The 27,194-nt window shown below is 40.7% G+C and overlaps 1 protein-coding gene across 2 annotated transcripts in view; it reads right to left on the bottom strand.

The window, feature by feature from the left end:
* The window catches only part of ASXL3 (ASXL transcriptional regulator 3), a 147,661-nt gene that overhangs the window by 50,088 nt on the left and 70,379 nt on the right, over positions 1-27,194 (bottom strand). For both annotated transcript variants that reach the window (XM_073583737.1, XM_073583736.1), the window contains 2 exons: positions 7,468-7,585; positions 735-854 (listed from right to left, as the gene is read on the bottom strand). In XM_073583737.1, the coding sequence (XP_073439838.1) occupies positions 735-854; positions 7,468-7,585 (238 nt within the window). The remainder of the gene's footprint in view (positions 1-734; positions 855-7,467; positions 7,586-27,194) is intronic.

Genomic DNA, 27,194 nt, shown 5'->3' with positions numbered 1-27,194 from the left:
TAAGAAAACTAACATTGCCTCGCTTTCACCTTTCAAGCCCAAAATTGAAACTGAAATATAACCAATAGTGATGAACTTTCAAGGGATGTCGCTGTATAGGTGACGTGTATTATTATTCATTTTTATAGCGCCATTTATTCCATGGCGCTTTACATGTGAAAAAGGGGCATACATAGACAAGTTTAATAAACATGAGCAATACAAGGCACACACAAGTACAGTGGGAAAGACGACCCTGCCCACAGGATAGGTATACAGTGCCAACTGTGGCCCATAGACGGACGTGTAAAAAAATAAAAATAAAAGTAGTATAAGATTTTACACTTCATGCCTCTGTATGTAATAATTGTGTAGTGGACTATGCTATTCTATACAGCTGAAAAGAACTATACCTATGTAGTCAAACCGAAAAACGCTAAAAGGACAAATCTTTTTGAATCCACTAAATCGATAGGACCCTGGATACATTAGGTGTAGCCTATGGAAGCTTACCCAAAACGGGCACTGCAAATACAATGCAAAGCTGTTTTTTGCTGCTTATATATACACAGACATACATTGTATACACACACTCAATACGGTTTCCCATTTTGATTGTAAAAAACAGACACCACAGCTTCTACATAACTCTCAAAAACACAAATATAAAAATGCATAAATATCTATTACTTACCTAAACCTGACATAAGTCTCAAAAACATAAATATAAAAATGCATAAATATCTCTTACTTACCTAAACCTGACTTTTTAAGCCTCTTTAAGTGCTGGCTTATTTGTTTGCCAGGGGGTGATTTTTGCCCTTGCTTGGTTTCCTTATCAGAACTGTCTGCTTCACCGTTTTTTGACTCAGACCCTGAAAACAGAAGAGAAACAAAAATAAAGGGGCATATTTTACTATTTTACAGCTTTCTCCTTTCACCACACAAAGCATCATCCTGGTCTGCTTTAATGTGGTCAGGAACATCCTTATTTAGCTGAAATCCTTTTACTTTCAGCACACTAGAGACGAGAGAAACAAAAGGATGCAGAATGAGATGGGAACGCAATCAATAACCTGCTGAGCGCTTCAACAGATAAGAGAAATACCATCCCGCTAATGCGGAGCTCTGAAGAGTAGCCCACGAGACGTGGCACTGGCTTCCAGAATGGTTACTAAGTAGTGACAAGGTCTCTACTAGCTCAGTCACGGGGTCTCCAAGTATCACTTCTGGTTTTCTGCTTTATTACTTATTGACCAAAGCTTGTTGTAGAGAACGCGTCAGTTGCGCCATACATCGACAGCTCAAGTATGTTGGCGTAGGACCCAATCTTACCGAGAAGCTCTGTGTTCTGGCTCAAGGAAGGATGCAAAGCAGAGGACCTCCATCCACGACATCCAAAAAACCCCATAGGTCACAGCTCGTCATCAGACAACTCCTACCGATAGCTATCTGATCTCTCTCCAGGTAGACGTAATACATAGAAGCCACCTATCTTCTGATGCAACAAAGCATTCGTCACATTAAAATTCAATACGCTGATGGCACATTCTGCCACGATCTTCTGTTGGGAAGCCCTCATATGCATGAACCCTGCTCAATCAGGGAGTTTTGTCATTAAGTAGATCTAGACCTGATGAGCCTGATGTACTTATTTAAAAAAAAAAAAAAATCCATTTAAAAATTCAGCCAAAAAAAAAAAACTTGCTAAAAGTTTTCAGATTTCACATCAAAATAAGTATTTTATTTATTACACCAGATTCTCCAGAAATATTAAAATGCTCATTTTATTATCAGGCAAAGAAAGTTTATATAACATTTCTTACATTACCTTTCATCGTAAGTACATCAGCCTCATCCGCTCAGAGAAATCCATTTATTAAAGAGAACCTGTCACCGAATTCATGCTGCCCAAACAAAATCAGGGCCTGGTTGCACAAATGCAGTCAGGTATATACTTTTTCTAACAAGCCAGAGCGTTTCAGAGAAGGCATACTTTAAAGATCCGGCTGGGCACAATAGCTGGAGACAATACTATTCCAGTTTATTAACAGCGCCACTTTAGGGGACTGGCAGATTTCTCGCTATGGGAAAGACTTGCCAAGCACTACAGCCGCAATGGGAGGAGCTGGCTGGAGGAGATGCAGGACTAGTCTCATCTATGGCTATGGACCCGGGATAGATCTTTAAGGTATATTTTGTCAGAAACACCTGAGCATTTTGTAGTAAAATAAACATGGTTGCAATCGAACAGCCTGACTCAGATTCATGCTTCTGTGGTTTGGGCAGCATGAATGGGCGACAGGATACCTTTATGGTATACAGTTTGTATTGTGGAATCAGCTCTCGGAGCCTTTTTATCCCTTTCAAGCTTTATGATGTATACATCTGTCATAGAGTGGGTTGTGGTGTGTGCAGCAGGTTCAAGAGCTGAGCTGACTCCATAGAGGAGTTACACAGCCAGCAACTGCCCCCAACAGCAGTGACCAGAGCTAGCTCCGATTGCCAGGGTTTATCCATTTAAATACCGCTGTCAATCTCTGATGACAGGCACTAACGCCTGAAGCACAAGTGGGACAAAATACATTGTGAAGTTAGATACAATGGAGTTATACAATAATAAAAACAAGATTAAAGTGAAGATTTTCAAAAGATTAAATATAAAAGAAATAAGAAAATAAGCAATCAATACCGCTGTGTCCATAAAATTTCGATCTATGAAAATATACAAGTATTCAACCCTTACTGGAGCACTTAATGTGCCATTTACTGGCATGCAGCTGTAGAAAAAAAACTAGAGTTTAAACCTACAAAAAGCTATGGGTCTCGGAAAATGATCCAGAATTTTTTAGGCCACAAAAGAAAATAAAATAAAAACCCCAAAACTATAAATTCCTTTAACGCAAACCTGTCAGCAGTTTTGGTCGCTATAAGATGCGACCACTGCCTTTCAGGGCTTATGTACAGTATTCTACAATGCTGTAGATAAGCCCCCGGTCCAACCTGAAAGATAAGACAAATAAGTTTTATTATACTCACCCGAGGGGGCGGTCCGATGGGTGTCGCAGGTCCGGGGCCTCCCATCTTCCTGCGATGCCGCCCTCCTGCTTGCTGCGTCTCTCTCCGGTATCGCGCTTCTGCAGGCGAACTTCTCTGCCCTGTTGAGGACAGAGTAAAGTACTGCAGTGCGCAGGCGCTGGTCCTCTCTGACCTTTCCCGATGCCTGCACAGAAGCACGATGCCAGAGAGCAAGGAAGCAAGCAGGAGGGCGGCATCGCAAGAAGATGGGAGGCACCGGACCCGGACTCGCAACACTCATCGGACCGGACCAGAATGCCCGCCCGGGTAAGTATAATAAAATTTATTTTTCTTCTCTTACAGGTCGGTCCGGGGGCTTATCTATAACATTATAGAATGCTGTAGATAAGCCCTGAAAGGCAGTGGCGGCATCTTATATCGGCCAAAACTGCTGACAGGTGCACTTTAAATGTGATATATAAATCATCATCAACGACAACGACGATGTGGTGAATCCTGTTACTAGGTCATTTTTTCCATACAATTATCACTAAAAATTAAACCCCAGAAAATAATGGCAGAACACTTTCTTTTCAGTACATTATATGGTGAAGTGAAACTTGACCCTCAAAACACCAGTCCTGGTCTGACTATGTCACTGGAAAAAAAAAAAAAAAAAAAAAAAAAAAAAAAAAGGTTAAGACTTCAAGATAAGGAGGAAAAAAAAATTAACTCACAAAAATAATAATTGGTTATGTCCTTAAAAATTTACCATGGCTTTAAGTTTTATTTTAATATATCAATAGTCCACATGAAAACAAGCAACTTTGTAAAATATCTTATCTGAGAGATCTGCTTCTTTCTCCCCCTGGATTGATCTTTCAATCTCAATTGAGAAGTAAAAATCTGTATTTAGTGCAAGCAGAGTTTCCCATTACGGAGATGGGAGATGGCAGCTGCTCCTCAAAGTTCTATGGAGATAACGGAAGACTGGGAGGCAGAAAGACATTCTGCTACAATTTTTCCCGAAATGACAGTCACGCTTTACATCTATGGTAAAAAAAAAAAAAGTGAAGATGTAACTGTGGTTTCAGGAGAACTTGCAGCAGAATGTCTGTGTCCACCTCTGGCTGCTCTCTCCTCCCCTCTCATAGCACTTTATGAGGAGCAACAGTCATCTCCAGTCACAGTAATCAGATGGAGCTGTCTGATGAATAACCCCCCTACCCTTATCAGCTACTTTGAGGGACAGTAAGCAGCGTGTCAGATCTCTGATGCATTGTAATTTACTTCTAGCTCTGGTCACTTCATTAGCTGGCATCTTGTCTGCATTGTCTGTAATGTGTGACATCGTTTGTGTACTCTGGTAATGTACCTGCTAAAGTGTAAAGCGCTGCGGAATATGACAAGATTTTTACTATATAACGAAAATTACAAGTACAGCAGCATACCATCTAAGGCTCTGTTCACACCACCTATGTGCAGATTCCATTACATATACTCCCTCTTTTCATGTAAAATGATAGCTACCGTAACAAAAACTTTACAGACCCTTTATAATTTAAAGAGGTCTGTGGGGGCCCAGCACCTTTTTGCCGTGACACATAGGTCTCTGGATTGAACCCCCACCATCCCCCCAAAAATACACCCAAAAACAAGAAACACGCAGTCATGCTCAGGGCAGGAGAGCAGACAGCTAGCAGGAAGATTGCGATGCGATCCTCGGGATAGTAACACGACAGTTTGACTGCACCCAATCAGTGATGCTGCTGCAGAGGAGTGGGTGGGATTATGGACAGTCAAAGGGGTGAATATTCATTTGGAATTAACATACGCTTGACTTGCTAGCACATGACTATACATTTTCCGGGGCTTACAGCAGCACAACAGGGTAACGTACAGCAATAAAAGTTACGTGCCCTAAAAGGGTACCCCAAGCCCTATATCAAGCTGCTATTACTAGGGTGGGCAAAAGTGACCTGACAGATTCCCTATAAGGCCTCTTTCACACTTCAGTTTTTTGCATCAGTTATAATCCGCCAAAAAGGCGGACAAGCGGATCCGTTCTCAACTGATGTGAACGGATGGCACAGGGTCCCTTTTTAGACGGATCCTGAAAATGAGGAAATGTAAAGGAGAGAGAGAGAGAGAGAGAGAGAGAGAGAGAGAGAGAGAGAGAGAGAGAGAGAGAGAGAGAGAGAGAGAGAGAGAGAGAGAAAGAAAGAGAGAGAATTTTTTTTGTGTCCGGCACCCAGACAGATTTTGGGGTTAATTCAGTGTCTGGAGGATACGCCCGGAGAAAAAAACGTTACAAGCTCCGTTTGTAACTTTGTGGCGGATCCACAAAAAAACCGGATGCAACGGACGGCAATCAGTCAGGGTCCGTCAATAATGAAAGTCAATGGGGAAAAAAACGGATCCGCAAAGAAAAATGGCGGATCCGTTTTTTTTCAAAATTGCCGGATCTTGACTGATTGTCAAAAACGGAAGTGTGAAAGAGGCCTAAAGGAGTTATCCCACCAACAGGTGATATGCAGTCATGAGGAAAAAAAAAAAAACAAAAGTACAGCATCTTTGAATTCTATGAACTTGTGGATTAGGACATATAAAAAAGGCTCTTTCCTTAGAAGGTCTTAAAATTAGTTAAATACAACACCATATGAACAATCCAGGACATTATTTAACAAAGACTAAATGAAAATGCAGGAGCAGCGAGTGAAAAAACTTAGTACACCCGTACTGCTTTCATAGGAATTAGGAGGATAAGTAGCGGCCAGGTGCTGATAATGAAATGTCCTTGATTATATGTTCACCCACAATGGAGACTACCTCTATAAGGCAGCTTGCTGGTTGGGAATATTCAGGCATGTGTTAACACAATGCAAAGGAGGAAAAACATCAGCAACGATCTCAGAGAAGCAATTGTCACTGCCCAGCAATATGGGACAGGCTACAGGGTTCATTTACAAACAATTTGGAGTCCATCATTTTACAAAAGAGTTATTACTCACAAGTGGAAAACATTCAAGACAGGTGACACTCATCCCAGGAGTGGACGTCTCGGAAGCACTCTATAAAGTCAGACCATGCAATGCTCACAGAACCTGCAAAAACCCCACAAAATCGTATCACTTGACATGCAAAAAGCATAAATGTACGATTGGTGGGAGGCCCCCCACCATGGGACACCTGTTTATCATGTGAACAGGGAATTGTGCCCCCCCATGAGGATTGAGCATTAGTGCTCCACCTATGGCAGAGGCGGTCACACACGTGCAATACCGCATTCCGGTGGGAGTGAATGGAGATGTGGTCACACACACTTACCACTCTATTCGCATGGGGACCCCTGCTCCCTGTATAAATGGGATTCCCAGCTGATGAATCCCCACCGACCACACTTTGATTACGTATTTTGTGGACAGGCGATAAATGTTGGTTGTTGGATAACACCTTTAAAAGGATCTTATACCAGATTTCCGATATGTAGAGAGTGTAAAGGTTCTGGAACATCAAGTTTGTGATACACATACACCCATGGATATATAGCAGATAAATACACAATTTTCTTATTTCCTTTGAATCTCTTCTTAGATATAAAAAAAAATAATATTTTTTACTCCTAAAACATATTTATCCAAAAATATTAGAAGGGGTAATAATAAGGATAAAACTGTAATGCAAGAGAACTATCCACAGTAAACAGTCACTAAATTAAAACAATAACAACCGGACACAGGGAAATCTCCAATTATCCGCTCTCCACAATATGGCACTTCACTTTACTTACTAGGATATCAGTAATCTAAAACACCATCTAATACTCAAGGGAAACAGAGGTAAAATGACGTAGAAAACAAACATGTAAACAGCAAAATGAAACACAAGTAGGAAACATAATAAAAGCGAAAAAAAAATAAAATACATACATTTAAAAATGCTGAAGCTTCACACTGAAATATTAAAGATATACACATGGAGATACCGGACAGGCATGTTTTGATTTCTATCCGTCCGTCTTTACACAATTGTCAGTGATCGAAAACAAGCAATGTTAGTAATCCACAGATAATGAATCTACAGTGATACTTTTTATGATTGTTCTAAAAGGCAAAAACCACAAGATAACAGAGTGTGACGGCGCTCCATTTGCAGGCATTTGGCGCCAGCATGTGGTCCCGTCCATAATTTCTTTAACCAGGCTGCAATGATCGCTTTCCCATATCTTCCTTGCAGCAGGCAGACTGTTTTGCTATGCGTTGTGAATCCTAACACCCGCTTCTGTATATAAAGGGGTGTGCATGCATCGGTACAAATATCTGTCTCCAAACACACGGCATACCGGCAAACTGGAGCGAGAGCAAAGAAGCCTTCTTCATGCAGCTCTGCTGTCATCGCACACTGCCCTCCTCACACAAAGGCTTAGCGAGTGGATTTTCTCATAAAACGTGCAGCTGGCTTCATCTTTACCTGAAGGTGAATCCGACTGCTCATCAGACACCTTAAGAGGCGTCAGGACGACACGAGGGACGGTCTTGTTTACCATCATAGAGACCCCATTTCTCCTCTTCTGCTGCTGCCTCAAAGCCTAAACAAAGGAAAAAGAACAGAGTGTCAGGTTTACCGGGAACATCAGCCGGCTCAACACTGGAGCGAGCATGGAGAAGATGTAGTCACAGCCTGTCTGCCTTCCAGGTGCCAACCCTTAGAAACGATGAGACCCCCGATCATACGGAATTAAAACTTGGGAGTTCAAAGACAAATACCCTGCACCGAACTGCATTTATGTCACCGCTCGTAACAACAAAGACATCTGGAGCCGATTGTACTACCTCCAATTCACCACTTCAGGCACCGTCATCTTCAAGTCAAAGGAAAACAGCGTTAAGTGTTTAGCAGGCTGAAAATGTCTGTACATCTCTCGCAGGTGCATCGGCTTCCCTATCCGGCTCAGTCAATCAAGTTAAACAGAGTGTCATCAGTATGTGCGGCATGCAAGGACTACAGTATTGATGCCCTCGCTCAGCCGTGTGGAGTGCTGCACAGAAATCACTGAACACGGCAGGAATCGTTTATTTCTGAGAAGAGAAGGAATCGCTCCGAGCCCAGGAACACGCGCCGCGCTCCTGTCTGCCTGACTTTGGGGATTAACCTTCAAGCTGCCAACAGGAGGTGGTTGAAAAATGTAGTATAAAGCAAAAAAAAATAATGACAGATGAAGGAGCACAAAAGTGCTACGGGTGAGCTAATGTTTAGCCGAGATCTTGTCATTATCCCAAACTGTCAGCCTTCCAAAGCTTTCCTCTGTGTGTTTCCACATTCACTGGAGTTATTTATAAAAAAAAAAAAAAAATATAAGATAGAAATGTATATATTGTTTTGAAACCATAAGAATTATATATATATATATATATATATATATATATATATATATATATATATATATATATATATATATATCAGAATAACAAACACTCACAGGACATGACAGGACAATCCCAGATTTATAAGAAGTGTTTGAATTGCACGAGAGTCCACTCAAGTGGATAATGTCAGAAAACTGTCTGCAGATAACGGCAGATTTTCCGCATAGTTACGCACATTAACTCCGCTACTCATGGTTTTCAGAACAAACCAACTGTTGCCAATATTATCCATGGTCAAAAGCCAAATTATTCACGCACTACAATGGCAGCATTTTGGGAAATGCACATTGACTGTGCAGTCCTCCCTAATTCAATTTGGGCAAGGTGTATGGGCCAATAACGGAGCCCTGGGGGATTCGCTGAGAAAACAAAAAATCAGCTCAATGAAAGCAAAAGAATGAAAGGAAGACACAAACAAATGTGAAGCATGATGGCAGAACATCTCTGATCTATTTATACCCCTCGCCATACGTCACGCAGCTCATCCATTGTGTTCCATGGCTACAGAGGACGTGAAAGCCTGAGGCGGTGTTTTATCACACTCGTACGTATAGATAATGGAAGACAAGATTCATCGGCGACTTATTCCATGATAATTATAGGGGAAGTACTTCTATATAATGCTACTGCTGCTCTTCATTTCGTGTCCAACCATCGCACGGCTGGGTAAGAAATATTCCAGTATGAACAGGATGAGATGCTAATCCATTCATCATGGGATTTAGTATGGGATTCTTCAGCCTGTTCACACTTGACCAATGACATAGCAATAGGTAGATGACAGCAAAACAGAAGCCAGAGATGATATTTGATGGGAAGCTGTTAAAGAAAAAAATAAAATCACACAAACTTGCAAAAGTATTCATCCCCTTGTCACAACCTGGAATTTCACTGTGAGTCAGCAGTGTTCAAACTGTGATTAGCAAATAGAAAATCAGGGGCTCTGTAAAAACAAAACCACGGTCAGGTAGACTAACAAAAATTTTGTTCACAACCGCCAGGAAAATTGGGATGTAAAGAAAACCCCACAAACATCAGCTGAAATCCTGGACTCTCTGATAACTAGCGGTGTGGCTGTATCAAGATGCACAATAAGGGGGCACTTGAAAAAAAAATGGGCTGCATGGTCGAGTCGCCAGAAGAAAGCCATTACTGTGCAAATGCCACAAAGTGCCCACGGAGTGGGCAGCTTTACCATCTGACAAAAAAAAAAAAAAAAAAAAGAACTTCATCCACAACTACCACAAAAGACTTCAAGCTGTCATTAATGTTAGAGGGGGCAATACACGGAATTATGAAATGGGGTATGTGAATGTCTGATCAGGGTCATTTGGATGTTTTGGCTGTCTTTATGATTTAAAAAGAGAAAACACAATAGTTTGACAATAAATGGTTTCACCCAACCACTAACCATGAGTGGAGTAAAAGTTTTGGTGTTATCATTCATATTCCCAGAAAAAAGAATAAGAAAGCATAAATTCTGCCAGGGTATGTAAACTTTTGAGCATAACGGTGCACATTGTGCAGCCAGGGTCTGATTCATGCTGCCTGCAGTTTGGGCAGCATGAATCAAGTGACAAGGCTCTTCGTTACAAGTTCATCCGGCATCATTTTACAGGTTCCCTGCAGCAACAGTATTTTAGAGTAATTTTTAAAATTTTATTTCACAGTATGTAATCACAGCAATTTCTAAAAGAATACCAGGCTAAGTGAATTATAATGACTTCACGGCAGACATAGAATCATAGAATCATAGAATCGTAGAGTTGGAAGGGACCTCCTGGGCCATCTGGTCCAACCCCCTGCTCAAAGCAGGATTCGCTAAATCATCCCAGTCAGATGTCTGTCCAGCCTCTGTTTGAAGACTTCCATTGAAGGAGAACTCACCACTTCTCGTGGCAGCCTGTTCCACTCATTGATCACTCTAACTGTCAAAAAGTTTTTTCTAATATCTAATCTGTGTCTCCTCCCATTCAGTTTCATCCCATTGCTTCTAGTCTTTCCTTGTGCAAATGAGAATAAAGTTGATCCTTCTACAATGTGACAGCCCTTTAGATATTTGTAGACAGCTATTAAGTCTCCTCTCAGTCTTCTCTTTTGCAAACTAAACATTCCCAAATCCTGCAACCTTTCCTCATAAGACAGGGTTTGCAGACCGGTCACCATTCTGGTCGCTCTTTTCTGAACTTGCTCCAGTTTGTTGATGTCTTTTTTAAAATGTGGTGCCCAAAACTGGACACAATATTCCAGATGAGGTCTGACCAAAGAGGAGTAGAGGGAAATAATGACTTCACGTGATCTAGAATGTATGCTTCTGTTAATACATCCTAGAATTGCATTTGCCTTTTTTGCTGCTGCATCACACTGTTGACTCATATTCAGTCTGTGATCTATTAGTATACCCAAGTCTTTTTCACATGTGCTGTCACTTAGCCCTATTCCTCCCATTCTATATATGCTTTTTCCATTTTTATTGCCCAGATGTAGTACTTTGCATTTCTCCCTGTTAAAAACCATTCTGTTAGTTGCTGCCCACTTCTCCAGTTTATTTAAATCTTTTTGAATCCTCTCTCTCTCTTCTCTAGTATTAGCTATCCCTCCTAGCTTTGTGTCATTAGCAAATTTAATCAGTTTACCCTCAATTCCTTCATCTAAATCGTTGATAAAGATGTTGAACAATACAGGGCCCAGGACAGAGCCCTGTGGTACCCCACTTGAGACATTCTTCCAACTGGATGTGCAGCCATTTACGACCACTCTTTGGGTCCGATCACTAAGCCAGTTATGAATCCACCTAACAGTTGCCTTGTCCATTCCATACTTAATCATTTTTTCAATAAGGATTGTATGAGAGACTTTGTCAAATGCTTTGCTGAAGTCAAGATATACTATATCTACAGCATTTCCTTGATCCACCCAATCAGTGATACCGTCATAGAAGGAAATTAAGTTAGTCTGACATGACTTATTAGTTACAAACCCATGCTGACTCTGTTTAATCACTTAATTCTTATCCAGGTATTGACATACATGTTGTTTAATAATTTGTTCAAAGATCTTTCCTGGTATAGAAGTCAGACTCACCGGCCTATAGTTGCCTGGGTCCACCTTCTTCCCCTTTTTGAAGATAGGAACAACATTTGCTCTTCTCCAGTCTTCTGGCACTTCTCCTGTTCTCCAAGAATTTTCAAAATTCATTATACATCAGTTGTACTTTTGTATAATGAATACTGTATATTCCTAACAGCTTGTATTCTAAAGGTACTGTCACACTTAGCGATGTACCAGCGATATGACGCGGTCAGGATCGCTGGTGCATCGCTATGTGGTCACTAGTGAGCTGCCACACAGGCAGATCTCACTAGCGACATCGCTGGGGACGGGGGTCGCTACTTAGCTGTCAGACGAGGCGATCCTGCGTCCTCCCGCCCGGCTCCACGCTCGTCTCTCCACAGGAAGAGCCGCAGTAAGCTCACGACGAGAAACAGTACTGGACGTTCTCGCGCGATCAGCGATAACCAGCGGGGGAGCCGGTCGTAGGTAAGTATCAGACATAGCGATATCGCTAGCAATATCGCTATAACGTCACTAGTTATAGCGATATTGCTAGCGATATCTCTTAGTGTGACAGGCCCTTTAGTAGAGAAATATCTTGGAGTCATACAGAGCAAGGCATGCAAATATAGTCAGTGGAGATAAAGGGGTGACTGGCTATGATAAGATTCACATTCCGGATGGCAAAAAAAAAAAAAAATATAGAAAAACCTATCACATGTGTAGACAACACAGATCAAATATCTCAATTTTAGTTCAATTAAACATAATACACCTTCTGAACCAGTAACAGTACAGCCAGGATAGACAAAACATTGGTTTAAATGGGTCTCCATATAAAATAATGTACCACAATACAGTCACCAATCTATAAGCAGTATAACTAGAATAAGGTATCAAAAGTACATAGCTGAACAAGAGCAGGTACAGAGAAGAGCGACCAAGGTTATTAACCCCTTAGTGACACAGCCAATTTGGTACTTCATGACCAAGCCAATTTTTACAATTCTGACCAGTATCACTATATGAAGTTATAGCTCTGGAACGCTTCAACATATCCCACTAATTCTGAGAGACTGCTTTTTTGTGTCATATTGTACTTCATGTTAGTGGTAAAATTTCTTCGATATAATTTGTGTTTATTTAAAAAAACGGAAATTTGGCAAAAATGTTGCAATTTTCAAACTTTTAATTTTTGTACCCTTAAATCAGACAGTGGTGTCACACAAAATACTTAACAACATTTCCCACATGTCAACTTTACATCAACACAATTTTAGAAACATAATTTTTTTTTGTTAGGACGTTATAAGGGTTAAAAGTTGACCAGCGATTTCTCATTTTTCCAACAAAATTTACAAAACCATTTTTTTTTTAGGGACCACCTCACATTTGTTGTGAGTTTGGGGGTCAATATAACAGAAAATACCCAAAAGTGACACCATTCTAAAAACTGCACAAAACCACATTCAAGAAGTTTATTAACCCTTCAGGTGCTTTACAAGAACTAAAGCAATGTGGAAGGAAAAAAATGAACATTTTACTTTTTTCACATAAAATTTACTTTGGAACCAATTTTTTTTTTATTTTCACAAGGGTATCAGGAGAAAATGAACTACAAAATTTGTTGTGCAATTTCTCCTGAGCACGTCAATACCCCATATGTGGGGGAAAGTCACTGTTTGGGTGCATGGCAGGGCTCAGAAAGGAGGGAGCACAGTTAGACTTTTTGAACGCAAAATTGTCTGGAATCAATGGTGGCGCCATGTCTCGTTTGAAGACCTCTTGATGTACCTAAGAAGTGGAGCCCCCCGCCCCCAATCCTAGCTCCAACCGTAACCCCAACACACCCCTAACCATAACCCTAACCCCAACACACCCCTAACCCTAATTTCAACCCTTACCATAACCCTAACCCCAACACACCCTTAACCCTAATCCCAATCATAACCACAACCCTAACTTTAGTCCAAGCCTAAATTTTAGCCCAAGCCTAACCCTAGCCCCAACCCTAACCGGAAAAATGGAAATACATTTTTTCAATTTTACTATTTTTATCTAACTAAGGGGGTGATAAAGGGGATTTGATTTACTATCACAGTGTTCAAAATTAACAAATATGAAAAATTTCCTATTGTTGCCAGCTGGAAGATCTCAGCGGGCGGACTGCGCATGTGCTGCCATTTTCTTCCCGGAAGAAACTGCTGGCTGGAGGACATCATAGGAGAATGCAGGAGGGTCCAAGGACGCCAGAGAGAGAAATTAAATGGAAAATCTGACTTTTTTTTTCACCATTATTCCATTAATAACGGTGATCTCAACACTGGGGTCGTTAAAAACTGGCCTGAATCGTGTTCTCCCAGAGATTTTCCGACGTTGAAGGGCGATATACCCTTATTTCTCAGTGCCGTTAAAAAGTGGCGCTGAGGAATAAGTACCCTTAACTGCCGTTAAAAGGCATATAGGCGGTCGTTAAGGGTTTAAGGGAAAGAATGGACTGCAACACCAAGTTGGAAAAACAAAGGCAGAATAGAGTTCTTCCTCTTGATCCTTTTACACCAAGGCCAGCGTCAGGACCAAGGGGGCATCCTCTACGTTTAGAGGAAAGAAGGCTTAATCATTATTACAATGGAGATTCTTTACTCTAATAACAATGAGATTACACTGATGGGCAAAAGGGTAACATTAATTTTTTTTCTCAAGAAAGGCATCCAAGCCCTCCTTGAATATTTTTAATGAATCAACCATTACAACATAATGTGATACAGCATTACATACACTGAAAAACATGCAAAAGGGTAACAATGTTTTGAACTTTTGACTTTCAGTCTCCATCCACTACCATAATTTTATAGCCAAGATCATGGTCTATCTCATACATACATTTGACTTGCAACTATTTTGCATATGATTAGTTATGCAAATTCTGGTCATTTCACTGCATTGTTACGGTTTTGCTTCTGGTGGTGGAAAAATCTTTTTCTTCCTGAATACTACAAATGACAACCTGTTTTCATATTCCCTGATAGTTCAGTGTGTTATTAGGTTGATTTCCAAGTGAAAAGGCATTAGTTCGAATCGAGAAGCAGCCATGAGATTTCTCAAGAAAAGAGAAACAGCATCACCCAGCTCATCGAATGCAGTCTCTCGGCCAAGAAAATTGCCAAACTGCATCATGTAAATGATATAACAGCTGGAAGAAAATGAAATGAAGTCCAACCATCCATTCAAAAGCCAAGAAGTGGACGTCCAGGCAAAATATCAGAGTCAACAAGCAGGGCTGTGGAGTCGGAGTCGGAGTCGGTGCTCATTTTGGTGGAGTCGGAGTCGGAGTCGGTATAAAATGGACCAACTCCGACTCCTAAAATATATAATAAATTGGGTACAGTAATTCAATGCAGGATGTGCTGAATATTTTTTTTATAGGAGTTTGAGAAAGTTATGAAATGTCCTATAAATGACTGTTCTATTCCTGATCTAAGGCTACATTCACGCACAGCGTTTTTCCTGTGTTTTTTGAGGATACGTTTTTCAGCTGCAAAAGCTGATCATCTTTTTAAAAAACTGCATCACCTGAAAGGTTTTTGAGCTCATAGATGTTTTCAATAGCAAAAGCAGATTAGAAATCTGCTCTATCTATATATCCATTTATCCATATCTGTCTATCCATATCGTATCTGTACCAAAAAGAATGAAAACTGGGTAGTACACCAATATATATTCAGTTCTATCTAAATATCTTGATTATTGGATCATAAAAATGATTAAATGTCTGAGGTTCACATTGTACTACAATAAATTTTTCACTTAAATATAAGCAAAATGTGTGGGAGTCGGAGTCGGAGTCGTGGAGTCGGAGTTGGAGTCGGTGTAAGGGAAATTGAGGAGTCGGAGTCGCAGGTTTGGCTTACCGACTCCACAGCCCTGTCAACAAGTCAGCTCATCCGAAAGTCTATCAGCTCTGGCACAACAAACATGGCAGTGGAGGTGGCTCACATGCTTCGTAATAGTGAGATCACATCACAGACAAACATGCAAGCACTGTGCCATCACAGAACTCTGGAATGATGGCCAGAAAATAAGGTGAAGCCTCATCTTCAATATCGTAATAAGAAGCGTCAGCTTGAATTTGCAAACAAAGTATGAAAAGTAGAAAGTAGAAGATTGGAAACGGGTGATTTGGAGCAGTGAGACAAAAGAAAAGTCAATAGACTAGGCTCTGATGGGTGCAAATGGGTCTAGAACTTCTTATGTACTTGTGTGTCCCTTGTCTTACACATGTTTATTGTACTTGTCTATATTTCCCCTTTTCATATGTAAAGCGCCATGGAATAAATGGCGCTATATAAATGTATAATAATAATAATAATAACAGAAGAAAAAGGGGCTAACTGATCGAGAAATCAAAGTAACTGTCAAGCTTTTGATGATATGGGGTTGTTTCACAGCCTAAGATGTTGGATACTTGACCAAAATCAATGGTGAGTATCCTACAAGACGAGTTACTTTTTACAATCGAGTACTATGGGTATGAAAAGGATGATATACACGTAGTGTTCCAGCAGGACAGCAACCCAAAGCATATGTCAATACTAGCAAAGAAATGGTTCAATGACAATGATGTACAGGTGGTGGATTGGCCCTCATAGTCCCCAAACCACAACCCAGTTGAATACTTGTGGGTAGAGTTGAAAAAAAAGCTGGATACATACCAAAGTGAATCGACCATTATGCACCAACTTTGGGAGCATGCACAAGAGGTCTGGGATAAAATTTCAGTTGAGACATGCTTGAGTCTGATAGAGACCATGCCCAGAAAGACCTGGGCATTGTTGAACGTCAAGGGTGGATTTACAAAATACTAACAAAATAATAAATAAAATTCAGCATTTTGGATCAAAACAGTAACAATGCAGTGACATGACAAGAATCTGCATACCTAATTGTATGCAAAATAGTTGCAAGTCAAATCTATTTATGAGATAGCCAAGATGATTGTCTATAAATTGATGGTAGTCTCACGTTCTAAGCAGTAGTGGATGGTGAGAAATGGAGCCTGAAAGTCAAAAGTTCAAAACACTGTTACCCTTTTGCTCATCAGGATATATAATGTAGTAATTACAGAAAGAAGAAACTGTGAAATAAAAAGTGCAATAGGGTCTTATCCGATGAGAAAGGGTTGTCAGGTAAAGGAGAGAATACACTCACCTTGCTAGGTTGCTGAATGGCAACATATAAAGGGCATCTAACAGCTGCTACACAGATACCGGTCAAGGAAATGACCATGGATATAGAGAGAAGACGGAGGTATTAGTCATGTGCTGCCGATATCAAAATATCGGTGAAGTAAAAAAATTTATTTAAATCAGGATTACCGTAATTGTCAATGCGCTTCAGGGTCACGCAGGACCTCTTCATCAGGACAAACCTGGTGAGACTGTATGATTTAGCTGTCTTTGAAGTTGTGTCTCTTGAAAAAAAATCCCAAACCGGGCACTTGGTGCATCAAAGTTCAAATATGTCACAAGGATGAGCACGGATACCAGTCCATTTTAAAATCTCAATAACAACAATGTATTAACACCAGAATATTCATATCCATTACAAGTATAGTTGCAGAATCCAAAGACAGAATAATGAAAAAGGTATGAATTATAAATAAATAAAAAACATAAAAAAAAAGTGTAAAAAAAAAATAAAATTATACAGTATATAAGATTCGAACTTGGTGAATTAGCCATGCTTGCAGTCACTGACACAAAGAAACAATGCTGTGTGCGAGTGCAGCATATCCAAACAAAATAAGTGAACGGAGGATTTGTGAATCCAGTTTAGCTTCTCTGAATCAACACGTTGAGTTATTTTCTGAAACCGATGGACATAAGTCCACTTTCTTGGGAATGTTACAAGTGATAAAAACGGTTTCATTTACCCCGAGACTACATAAAAGAGGAGCTAGGCTGCACACTTATAAATATAAAATAGATGGAAAAGAAATAATGGAAAACGCACACTATAATGATAACTGTTTCCCCGGCATACGTCACATTCATCAGGTGCAGGATGCGAATTGATTTAATAGGAATCAGAAAGGGGAAAAAATTGACTAGATTCATAGCAAGTGTAAACATTGAATAATTCACTGGTACGACGTGTACTGTACTCATTAGTGTAAGATAGACAGGGTTAATGAGGCAGAAGAAAAAAAGCTTTTTGAGCCAAGTGCCATCCATGCACGGTGGGGCAGCCATTTATGAAATAAGATTTTATTTCCTAGATGTATGAATTGCTGCAATGCTCAAAAACATAATTTCACTTTTTTTTTGCAGTGTTAACCTCTCATTTTGTTACTACATTTTCCGAAATGTCAATTTAATGTCCTAAAAAAAAAAAAAAAACCAGCATGTAAGATAACCTTTGAAATTTCACACAATACTGATCAAAGTCAAAAAAGCCACAGCAAAGCAACAGGAACTCAATCACTCTGCTACACGAATAAAGGCTCGAACTAGCTTGGGAAATTCGTCTATGCTAAATAAATAATAGTTACACAGTGCTACATCCTTTGATATTAAATCAATGCAAGAAAAAAAAAAAAAAATGTACCACTGATAGTTTGCATTCATTTCATAGCTTCATGTAATAAAGCTACTGATTCAATCATAATTCAGTTATTATTTAGATCACCACAGCTTTTTTATTGCACATTTATATAAACCAATTATACTCGGAGCCGCGTGGAAAAGTACAGTGGAGCCTTTATGAGGGAATTTATCACTTGCCATCAAAGCAAGAGTCTGTTAGAGGCAAAAGTCCATTTGGAAGCCAAATTATTAAATGTTATTCTAAAGAGCAAAAACATAGCACAGAACGATACAACTTAGGTAAGTCTACATAATGACTAGTGATCAATGACTGACAGCTCGTAGCAGATGCATGGAAAGAAGCAAACAGGACTAAAAAATATCTATTTACCAAGAGCCACATGAAATGAAAGGAGATTTGCTATAAATATTCCTTGAACCCTCTTTACAAACTTAAAGATGAACCATAATTTTATTTTATAAGTCCTTAGTACACATGAAAATAGGCAACTTTATAATAAATCTCAGAGATATCTGTTTACATCTCCTCCTGGACTGATCTTTCATTCTTAATTCCCAGGTAAAATCTGCCTTCAGTCAACAGATTTGTACAGTACTGACATAAGAGGAAAGTTGTTGCTCATAAAGTTCAATGGAGGTGAGCTGAGGGAGAGGAGGAGGTGTTAGCGGAAGAGGAGGAGGAGCTAGCAGGAGAGGAGGAGGAGGAGCTAGCAGGAGAGGAGGAAGAGCTAACAGGAGAGGAGAAAGAGCTAACAGGAGAGGAGAAAGAGCTAACAGGAGAGGAGGAGCTGCTAGCAGGAGAGGAGGAGCTGCTAACAGGAGAGGAGGAGCTAACAGGAGAGGAGGAGCTAACAGGAGAGGAGGAGCTAACAGGAGAGGAGGAGCTAACAGGAGAGGAGGAGCTAACAGGAGAGGAGGAGCTAACAGGAGAGGAGGAGCTAACAGGAGAGGAGGAGCTAACAGGAGAGGAGGAGGCATTAGTGGGTGAGGAGAAGCAGTCAGAGGTAGAGACAGACCTACTGTTGCAAGTTCTCCTAAGGCCATGTTCACATGTTGAGTATTTGGTCAGCATTTTACCTCAGTATCTGTAAGCCAAAACCAGGAGTGGGTGATAAATACTAAAGTGGTGACGTGTTTCTATTAGACTTTTCCTCTGATTGTTCCACTCTTAGCTTTGACTTAAACATATTAATGTAACATACTGACCAAATACTGAATGTGTGAGCGTGGCCTAAAAGACAGTTCCACTTTAATCTGATTACATAGTCAAAAGATATTGGGAAGCATAGATGAAGAGAAAAACAAACAAAAAAAACCATGAAACTCGTGATCACTAAATGTGACCCAGGATGTAAAGATCCTGGAAATTTGGGTTGTCCTGTATCACATGCGCAGCCCTTCAGTAGAAAGCTCCCCTGAAATATTGCAGTACCCCTGTAGTGCTCACTGCAAGGAAAATAAGCAGTTGACACCAACCTACCCTAGTAAACCAAGTTCTTTGTTGGTGGATTTTTTACTAAATGACAAAGAGAAAGACTGAAAAAAATAGGGAAAAAAAGGCTGTGGTTATGTATTCATAAAAGAGAAATTTACAAGAACAGGCAAAAAAAACAACAACATATGGCTGGATGGGGGAGGGGAGGGAGAGTGCCAAAAAGGGCTTGTCTGGGTTAAAAAAAAAAAAAAAAAAAAAAAAAAAAAGGCAAACTTCTCCCTGGATGGAGGTCATTGTTGATAGAGAAAAAAAATAAACTGTCAACAAGCAGGTCACATACCCTGTTCTATTTTGTTTTTTTTTTTATTAATAAATGAATGAATACCTGATGTATCATATTTGCATAGAGACATGGTATATGAATGTTTATTGCCTTATATGACCAGTGCATTCAGAGAAATAGTAAGGCAAAAGGTAGCAGAGTTCTTATTTACAACAAACGTTCGATGTAGTATACAGCGCACAGGTGAAATTAGGCAGGTGTCACACGGCGAGCGTGTTATACAATGGGTAGAACTGCTGCGGTACAGAAATATGATGTCTGCCTGAAGAGCTGGATGGAAGCCAGCGCCACTACAGATGAACTTTACAGAAACATCTAACAAGTGCAGCACTTTACAGCTCCTTAGATATACTTGATCAACTCCAGGATCTCGATTCTAATGTGTTTTTCTGACCCATCAGGTTGGTTACCTGGATTGTTACGGGATTTAATATTACTGAGTGGACATGAGGGGAAGGTAACACACTGGGGAGGTATATGAAAGGAATTACTGAGTCTAAGGCCATGTTCACACGATCAGTATTTGGCCTCAGTATTTGTAAGCCAAAACCAGGAGTGGAACAATCAGAGGAAAAGTCTAATAGAAACACGTCACCACTTCTGGATTTATCACTCTCGCCTGGTTTTAGCTTACAGATACTGAGGTAAAATACTGACCAAATACTGAACGTGTGAACGTGGCCTGATGGTGGCACACACATATAAAGATAATTTTTTAAAGACAATGCGTCACCACCATCTTGATCTATTACTATGGGTATACAGGTAATAGAATGGTTAAACCAGTCTTACCTGTATGCCTCATAGCTGCGGTGTAGATCTTGAGAAATTCATTTATAATGTTTTAGGTTAATGATTTCTTCCAGGTGGCTCTGGGGTGTGAGGTGCCTGGAAGAAATCCCTGCCTCCTGACTTCATTATAAAATGGTACCCCTCTCCCATCAGTGTCACACTGACCTGTAATCCCATGCATGCACTATTACACAAACCCTATCCGCCCTCCTATGTGCAGTGTCTGCATTGACCTCTTGCGCAGTAGCCCCTTCTGTGCAGTGACTCATCACGCCTGCGCAGAAGATCAATCTCTGACAGTGGCATTTAACATGCAGCAACATGGAGGCGAGTCTTTCCATGCGCCAATCGGAGCGCCGTGATGTGATTGTGGGCTGCCGATGGGTTGCTATGACCTCCATGTTTGTCAATACGGAGCTTCCTTGAAATCCAGCCTGTGGCCAGGCTTCAAAGGAGACCATGATTTCTGCTATATACAGCAATGCCTATCAAAATCATAAAAGTAAAATTGAAAGGGTAAGTCCTCTACTTTGATACCAATGACCCTATTCTGAGGATATTTAGGGTATGTGCACATGGGGTCTTTTAGACGCAGACATACCCAATTAAGTCACTTCAGAAGAGCACTGGTGGTGGTTTTCATCACTTTTGCAGCGCCTCCACAGCCAGCGTAATTTTTTTTTTGGACTTTACTTTGACTAGTAATTAGCTTCTGAGCCGCTCAAGGAAGGAGCAGACCACTTCTTTATACAGCTTCCTGACATTCCAAGCCTGGAAGCAGTCAAAAGAAAAACAGAAGCCAGAATGTTGGCACAGCAATGTTGTTTTATACATTGCTGTGCATTATGTTTTTTTTTAGTGGGTTTTTAGAGCTTTCACAGTGGGTTTCCTGGCGGAATATCTATAAAAAAAAAAAAAAAAAGACACCAGATACACATACCCTTAGTGTCAAATAAGATAGAGAGGGTACCTGTATAGACTCTGTTGTTCAAAGATATATCCAAAAGATTGCTTTTATAATGATGTCTGTCTACACTCATATGATACATCTTCACCATAGCGATTATCATAAATTAAAAAATTATATAATTTAATTAGGTACTTAATAGCAATATACTCATTTTCGTTGCTTTCTTCAATGGTTAGTATGAATGCCTCCATAATAGATATGGTGTGTAAGCTAGAATCATAGAAGCCTTGTACATGCTGTACAGGTGGTGCAGTAACATTATTTAGCGCATGACTTATTAGATGTGTGATTGCTGCTGCGGCATCGGCTTATTCATTAAACACTTCAGCGTAGGAATAGTAGGTGAATTAGATATGGGAACAGAATATCAAATCCAGCAGCGGACATTCATAAGTGGGTTGGATATGAATAGGGGGGTATTCACATTAGAATTATTCTGATCCATTCTAATTTTAAGGTGTAGAACAGCGTTAATGTATAACATTTTCAGTCATTTAAAGGGGTTGTCCAGCAATAGGCTACAAGTCTGCAGCCACTTTATGTGACAGCAGACATGTGAATCCTCACATCGCGCGCACTTTGAGGATTATCCTGGGTCAGTGCGGGAAGCAGAGGGCGTGTGGCCACTAGTAAGTGATTTGCATACGTGCCGACTAGATGGGCACAGCCCCTTTCAATACAAGTGTTTTGAGCGAAGCCGGTCGGTCAAGTTGGAAATTAGCCGGAAGCATGAAAATTGAATAATTGCGATCCTACGCCTGCCGCTCCCAGCGCTGGAGAATCCTTACAGCCGGCGAGAGGAGGATTGGATTCACAAGTCTGAAGTTACATAGAGTGACCTAAGGCCGGACAATCCCTTTAACTATTTGTATTAAACAAAATATGTAGACATGGTGGTGTTAAAGAACAAATGGAAATTTATTTTTAGGCTTTACTGTATTTAGAGCATTTATATTTATTTTTAGAGTAACAGTTGCTGTTATAAATAATTATCCAATAGTCCAGGTCATGTTTAATGCGGACGTGAGCAAAGCGAGAAGATCATTTTAGGGTATGCGCCCACGATCAGTCCAACCAGCAAAGTCCAGATGTTACAGCATAGTGGATGGGATTTCAAGAAATCCCATGCCCACTATGTGTGAACGGACACCTGCGGATCACCCACAGAGGCTGACATGGGGCATGACTTTCCAGATCGCAGCATGTCAATTTCTCTTGTGGAGATGCTAGCCTTCGCAATATGTCACCCGCACAATGTATAGGACGCGGTGAATCCGCATAGTTTAGTGATCACATGCGGATTCAGCTGCACTCAATAGACGGCAGTGCGTTGGATATAGCGAACAATTGGCTGCGTCCAAGCGCTGCCAATTCCGGATCGTCTGCACATACCCTTATTGATTATTCACATTAATGCAGTTTATCATCAAACCATGGTGGATCTTCAGATTGGACACCACCACCAATACCTACGGCTCCTTTTCTGTGGAGGTTCCTAACAAGGCTATCAGGTATTTCTTACATTTGTTATGGGACTATTGGACTGAATTACAGATTTGGTGCTATTCTCTTTCAACCGGACAGGTTTATTGTATTTCATTGTGGCTTCAATTTCATTCTGAGAAAATCTGACGTATTATCGTTCAGATGTGATCAGCGAGGGATCTCATTTACTTGTCCCAGATTGGTTTTATATAGGTGGTTTTCCACTTTGTCTATATGTGACTAAATGTCACAAACTCGAAGTGTGAGGAAGTGATTATTGGATGCCTATGCAACATACTTTAATAAAACAATATAGATTATTTCTATTTTCAATTCCAGTGCTGAATTGGAAACCTATTGTTACCCTCGATGAAAACAAGCACTCTCTTTAAAAGGTTACATTTACGAGGGCACCATTTATCAAAATATTACAAGGGGCCAAAGTCACAAACGGCTTTATACAACCAAATGAACGGCCAGGAGTTTAATACACATAAAGACGGACCTGTCATATTGTGGGGACTCCACTACATGTCCGCACTGTTTTGCACAGAATCCATTTTTAAAGTGATAAATGGGGGTCCTAGCAGTCAGCATCAGACATGTATCAACTATTCACAAGATAGCTAAAAAAAGCCAATATCAACCCCTTCACCTTCTTGACACACCATGACTTGTATAAAATGGAACTGCACGTTAAGGCTACGTTCCCACAGTGAGTATTTGTTGAGGTTTTGATTTTGCAGATTTTCGGCACTTATTCGGCTTTTTTTTTACATTTCATTTTTGAGTGTGTATTTAACAAGCATCTTTTGTCTCTTGTTGGTGTGTCAAGTTTTAAATAAAGTTGCTTTGGGGTTGACACTTCCTGGTATTTGACTTTGACAAAACTTTATTGACACAGTCATGTGCGGATTGCATGCATTGTTAGCGTGTTTCCGCTGTGGAAATGCACTACACACACACACATGCGGTTTTTACCTGCAGATTTTCCAAATCTGATGCAATTCTTTGGGGAAACTTTGCACATAAAACTCATTGTACCCACAAGACACATGCTGCAGATTTAAAAGAGGCACCGCAAGTCAGTTTACGCACAGAGGGCAGGAGATTGTTATTAATCCCAGCCACTCTGAAGAACCTGTAAGACACTGCATTTCAGCCTTACATACAGTGCCTACAAGTAGTATTCAACCCCCTGCAGATTTAGCAGGTTTGATAAGATGCAAATAAGTTAGAGCCTTCAAACTTCACACAAGAGCAGGATTTATTAACAGATGCATAAATCTTACAAACCAAAAAGTTATGTTGCTCAGTTAAATTTTAATAAATTTTAAACATACAAGTGTGGGTCAATTATTATTCAACCCCTAGGTTTAATATTTTGTGGAATAACCCTTGTTTGCAATTACAGCTAATAATCGTCTTTTATAAGACCTGATCAGGCCGGCACAGGTCTCTGGAGTTATCTTGGCCCACTCCTCCTTGCAGATCTTCTCCAAGTTATCTAGGTTCTTTGGGTGTCTCATGTGGGCTTTAATCTTGAGCTCCTTCCACAAGTTTTCAATTGGGTTAAGGTCAGGAGACTGACTAGGCCACTCCAACACCTTGATTTTTTGCCTCTTGAACCAGGCCTTGGTTTCCTTGGCTGTGTGCTTTGGGTCGTTGTCTTGTTGGAAGATGAAATGACGACCCATCTTAAGATCCTTGATGGAGGAGCGGAGGTTCTTGGCCAAAATCTCCAGGTAGGCCGTGCTATCCATCTTCCCATGGATGCGGACCAGATGGCCAGGCCCCTTGGCTGAGAAACAGCCCCACAGCATGATGCTGCCACCACCATGCTTGACTGTAGGGATGGTATTCTTGGGGTCGTATGCAGTGCCATCCAGTCTCCAAACGTCACGTGTGTGGTTGGCACCAAAGATCTCGATCTTGGTCTCATCAGACCAGAGAACCTTGAACCAGTCTGTCTCAGAGTCCTCCAAGTGATCATGAGCAAACTGTAGACAAGCCTTGACATGACGCTTTGAAAGTAAAGGTACCTTACGGGCTCGTCTGGAACAGAGACCATTGCGGTGGAGTACGTTACTTATGGTATTGACTGAAACCAATGTCCCCGCTGCCATGAGATCTTCCCGGAGCTCCTTCCTTGTTGTCCTTGGGTTAGCCTTGACTCTTCGGACAAGCCTGGCCTCGGCTCGGGAGGAAACTTTCAAAGGCTGTCCAGGCCGTGGAAGGCTAACAGTAGTTCCATAAGCCTTCCACTTCCGGATGATGCTCCCAACAGTGGAGACAGGTAGGCCCAACTCCTTGGAAAGGGTTTTGTACCCCTTGCCAGCCTTGTGACCCTCCACGATCTTGTCTCTGATGGCCTTGGAATGCTCCTTTTCTTTCCCATGTTGACCATGTATGAGTGCTGTTCACAAGTTTGGGGAGGGTCTTAAATAGTCAGAAAAGGCATGAAAAAGATAATTAATCCAAACATGTGAAGCTCATTGTTCTTTGTGCCTGAAATACTTCTTAATTCTTTAGGGGAACCAAACAGAATTCTGGTGGTTTGAGGGGTTGAATAATAAATGACCCTCTGAATAACCTTTTCACAATTTAAAAAAAAATTAAACAAAGAAATAACATTCTTTTTTGCTGCAGTGCATTTCACACTTCCAGGCTGATCTACAGTCCAAATGTCACAATGCCAAGTTAATTCCGAATGTGTAAACCTGCTAAATCTACAGGGGGTTGAATACTACTTGTAGGCACTGTATTTACCGCGCTCCTCTTTTACATGACAATTATTCACTTTTCTTCAATTTCACTCAACCTATCTCTGTCCGCAGTGGTGACCCACCTTAGCCATTTGCTTGGTCAAGCAGCACTTCTTGTGTGCCCAGAGGGTCCAGAAACAGAGACCAGAGGTGGACCCAGGGAGCAATGGAATAGAAGCAGAAGGGGAACACTGGAAATATTGCTTTTTTGAGAGTGGTGATGGGAGAGGGCGGGTATAGCTACACAAAGCCTTTTAAAAGCCAGACAGCCCCTTAAAGGCACATGATAGCTCGATTCTTGAGGGGTTCCTTCACACACATACAATATATTAACGTTTTAGATGCTAAGGTACATTTTCTCTTGTTTTTCTGAAGGCCCTGATACGTAAACAGAAAATATATTTTCAATAAATTGATGCTATGATTAATAAACACATTTTGTCTATTTTGCAATCCTTTATTGGCTAAAGCCAAATTAGTAATTTCCTTTAAAACAAAAAAAAGTGTAAGGCTGTGTGCCCACGTAGAGATTTTTAAGCGTTTTTGCCGTGATTTTCGGTGCGAAAACGTTTAAAAATCGTGTACAGAACACCCCCCATGCATTCCTATGGCATTCCGCACATGCTGTGCTAATGCTGCGCTTTTTTCGGCGGCGGAATCGCATTGCGGAAAAAAATCGCAGCATGATCATTCTTTTGTGCGGAATCGCAAAGACTTGCAGCGATTCCGCACCCATAGGAATGCATGAGAACCGCTTACTTCCCGCATGTGGCTATGCCCACCATGCGGGAAGTTAAGAGTCTCATGTGCGGTTGGTACCCACGGTGTGGAGGAGAGGAGACTGTCCTCCAGGCCCTGGGTACCATACCCCTGTAAAAAAAAGAATAAAAAATAAAAAAATCGGGGTATATTTACCTTACGGCGTCCCGCGCTGCATTCCCGGCCTAAGCGTTCCCAGTAATACCTGGCGGCACGGTCCAGTGATGATGTGGTCTCGCGAGATCGCTATAGCAACGCGAGACTACGTCATCACAGGTCTCGCAAGACATTACTGGGAACGCTGTGGCAGACATTTTTAATTATACCATTTTGGTGCAGATATGATCTTTTGATCGCCCGTTATTGAATTTTAATGCAATGTCGTGGCGACAAAAAAAAACAAAACAAAAAACATAATTCTGTAGTTTTTACTTTTTTTTCTTGCTACGCTATTTAGCGATCAGGTTAATCCTTTTTTTATTGATAGATTGGGCGATTCTGAACACAGCGATACCAAATATGTGTGTGATTTTTTTTTTTTTTTTTTTAATTGTTTTATTTTG

The sequence above is a fragment of the Dendrobates tinctorius genome, unplaced genomic scaffold (genome assembly GCF_039654945.1).
Source record: "Dendrobates tinctorius isolate UK_male_01 unplaced genomic scaffold, ASM3965494v1 ptg000081l, whole genome shotgun sequence".
In the NCBI taxonomy this organism is placed as follows: Eukaryota; Metazoa; Chordata; class Amphibia; order Anura; family Dendrobatidae; genus Dendrobates; species Dendrobates tinctorius.
Note: the sequence above shows the minus strand (reverse complement) of the source record. Positions and strands in the feature narration are given on the sequence as shown.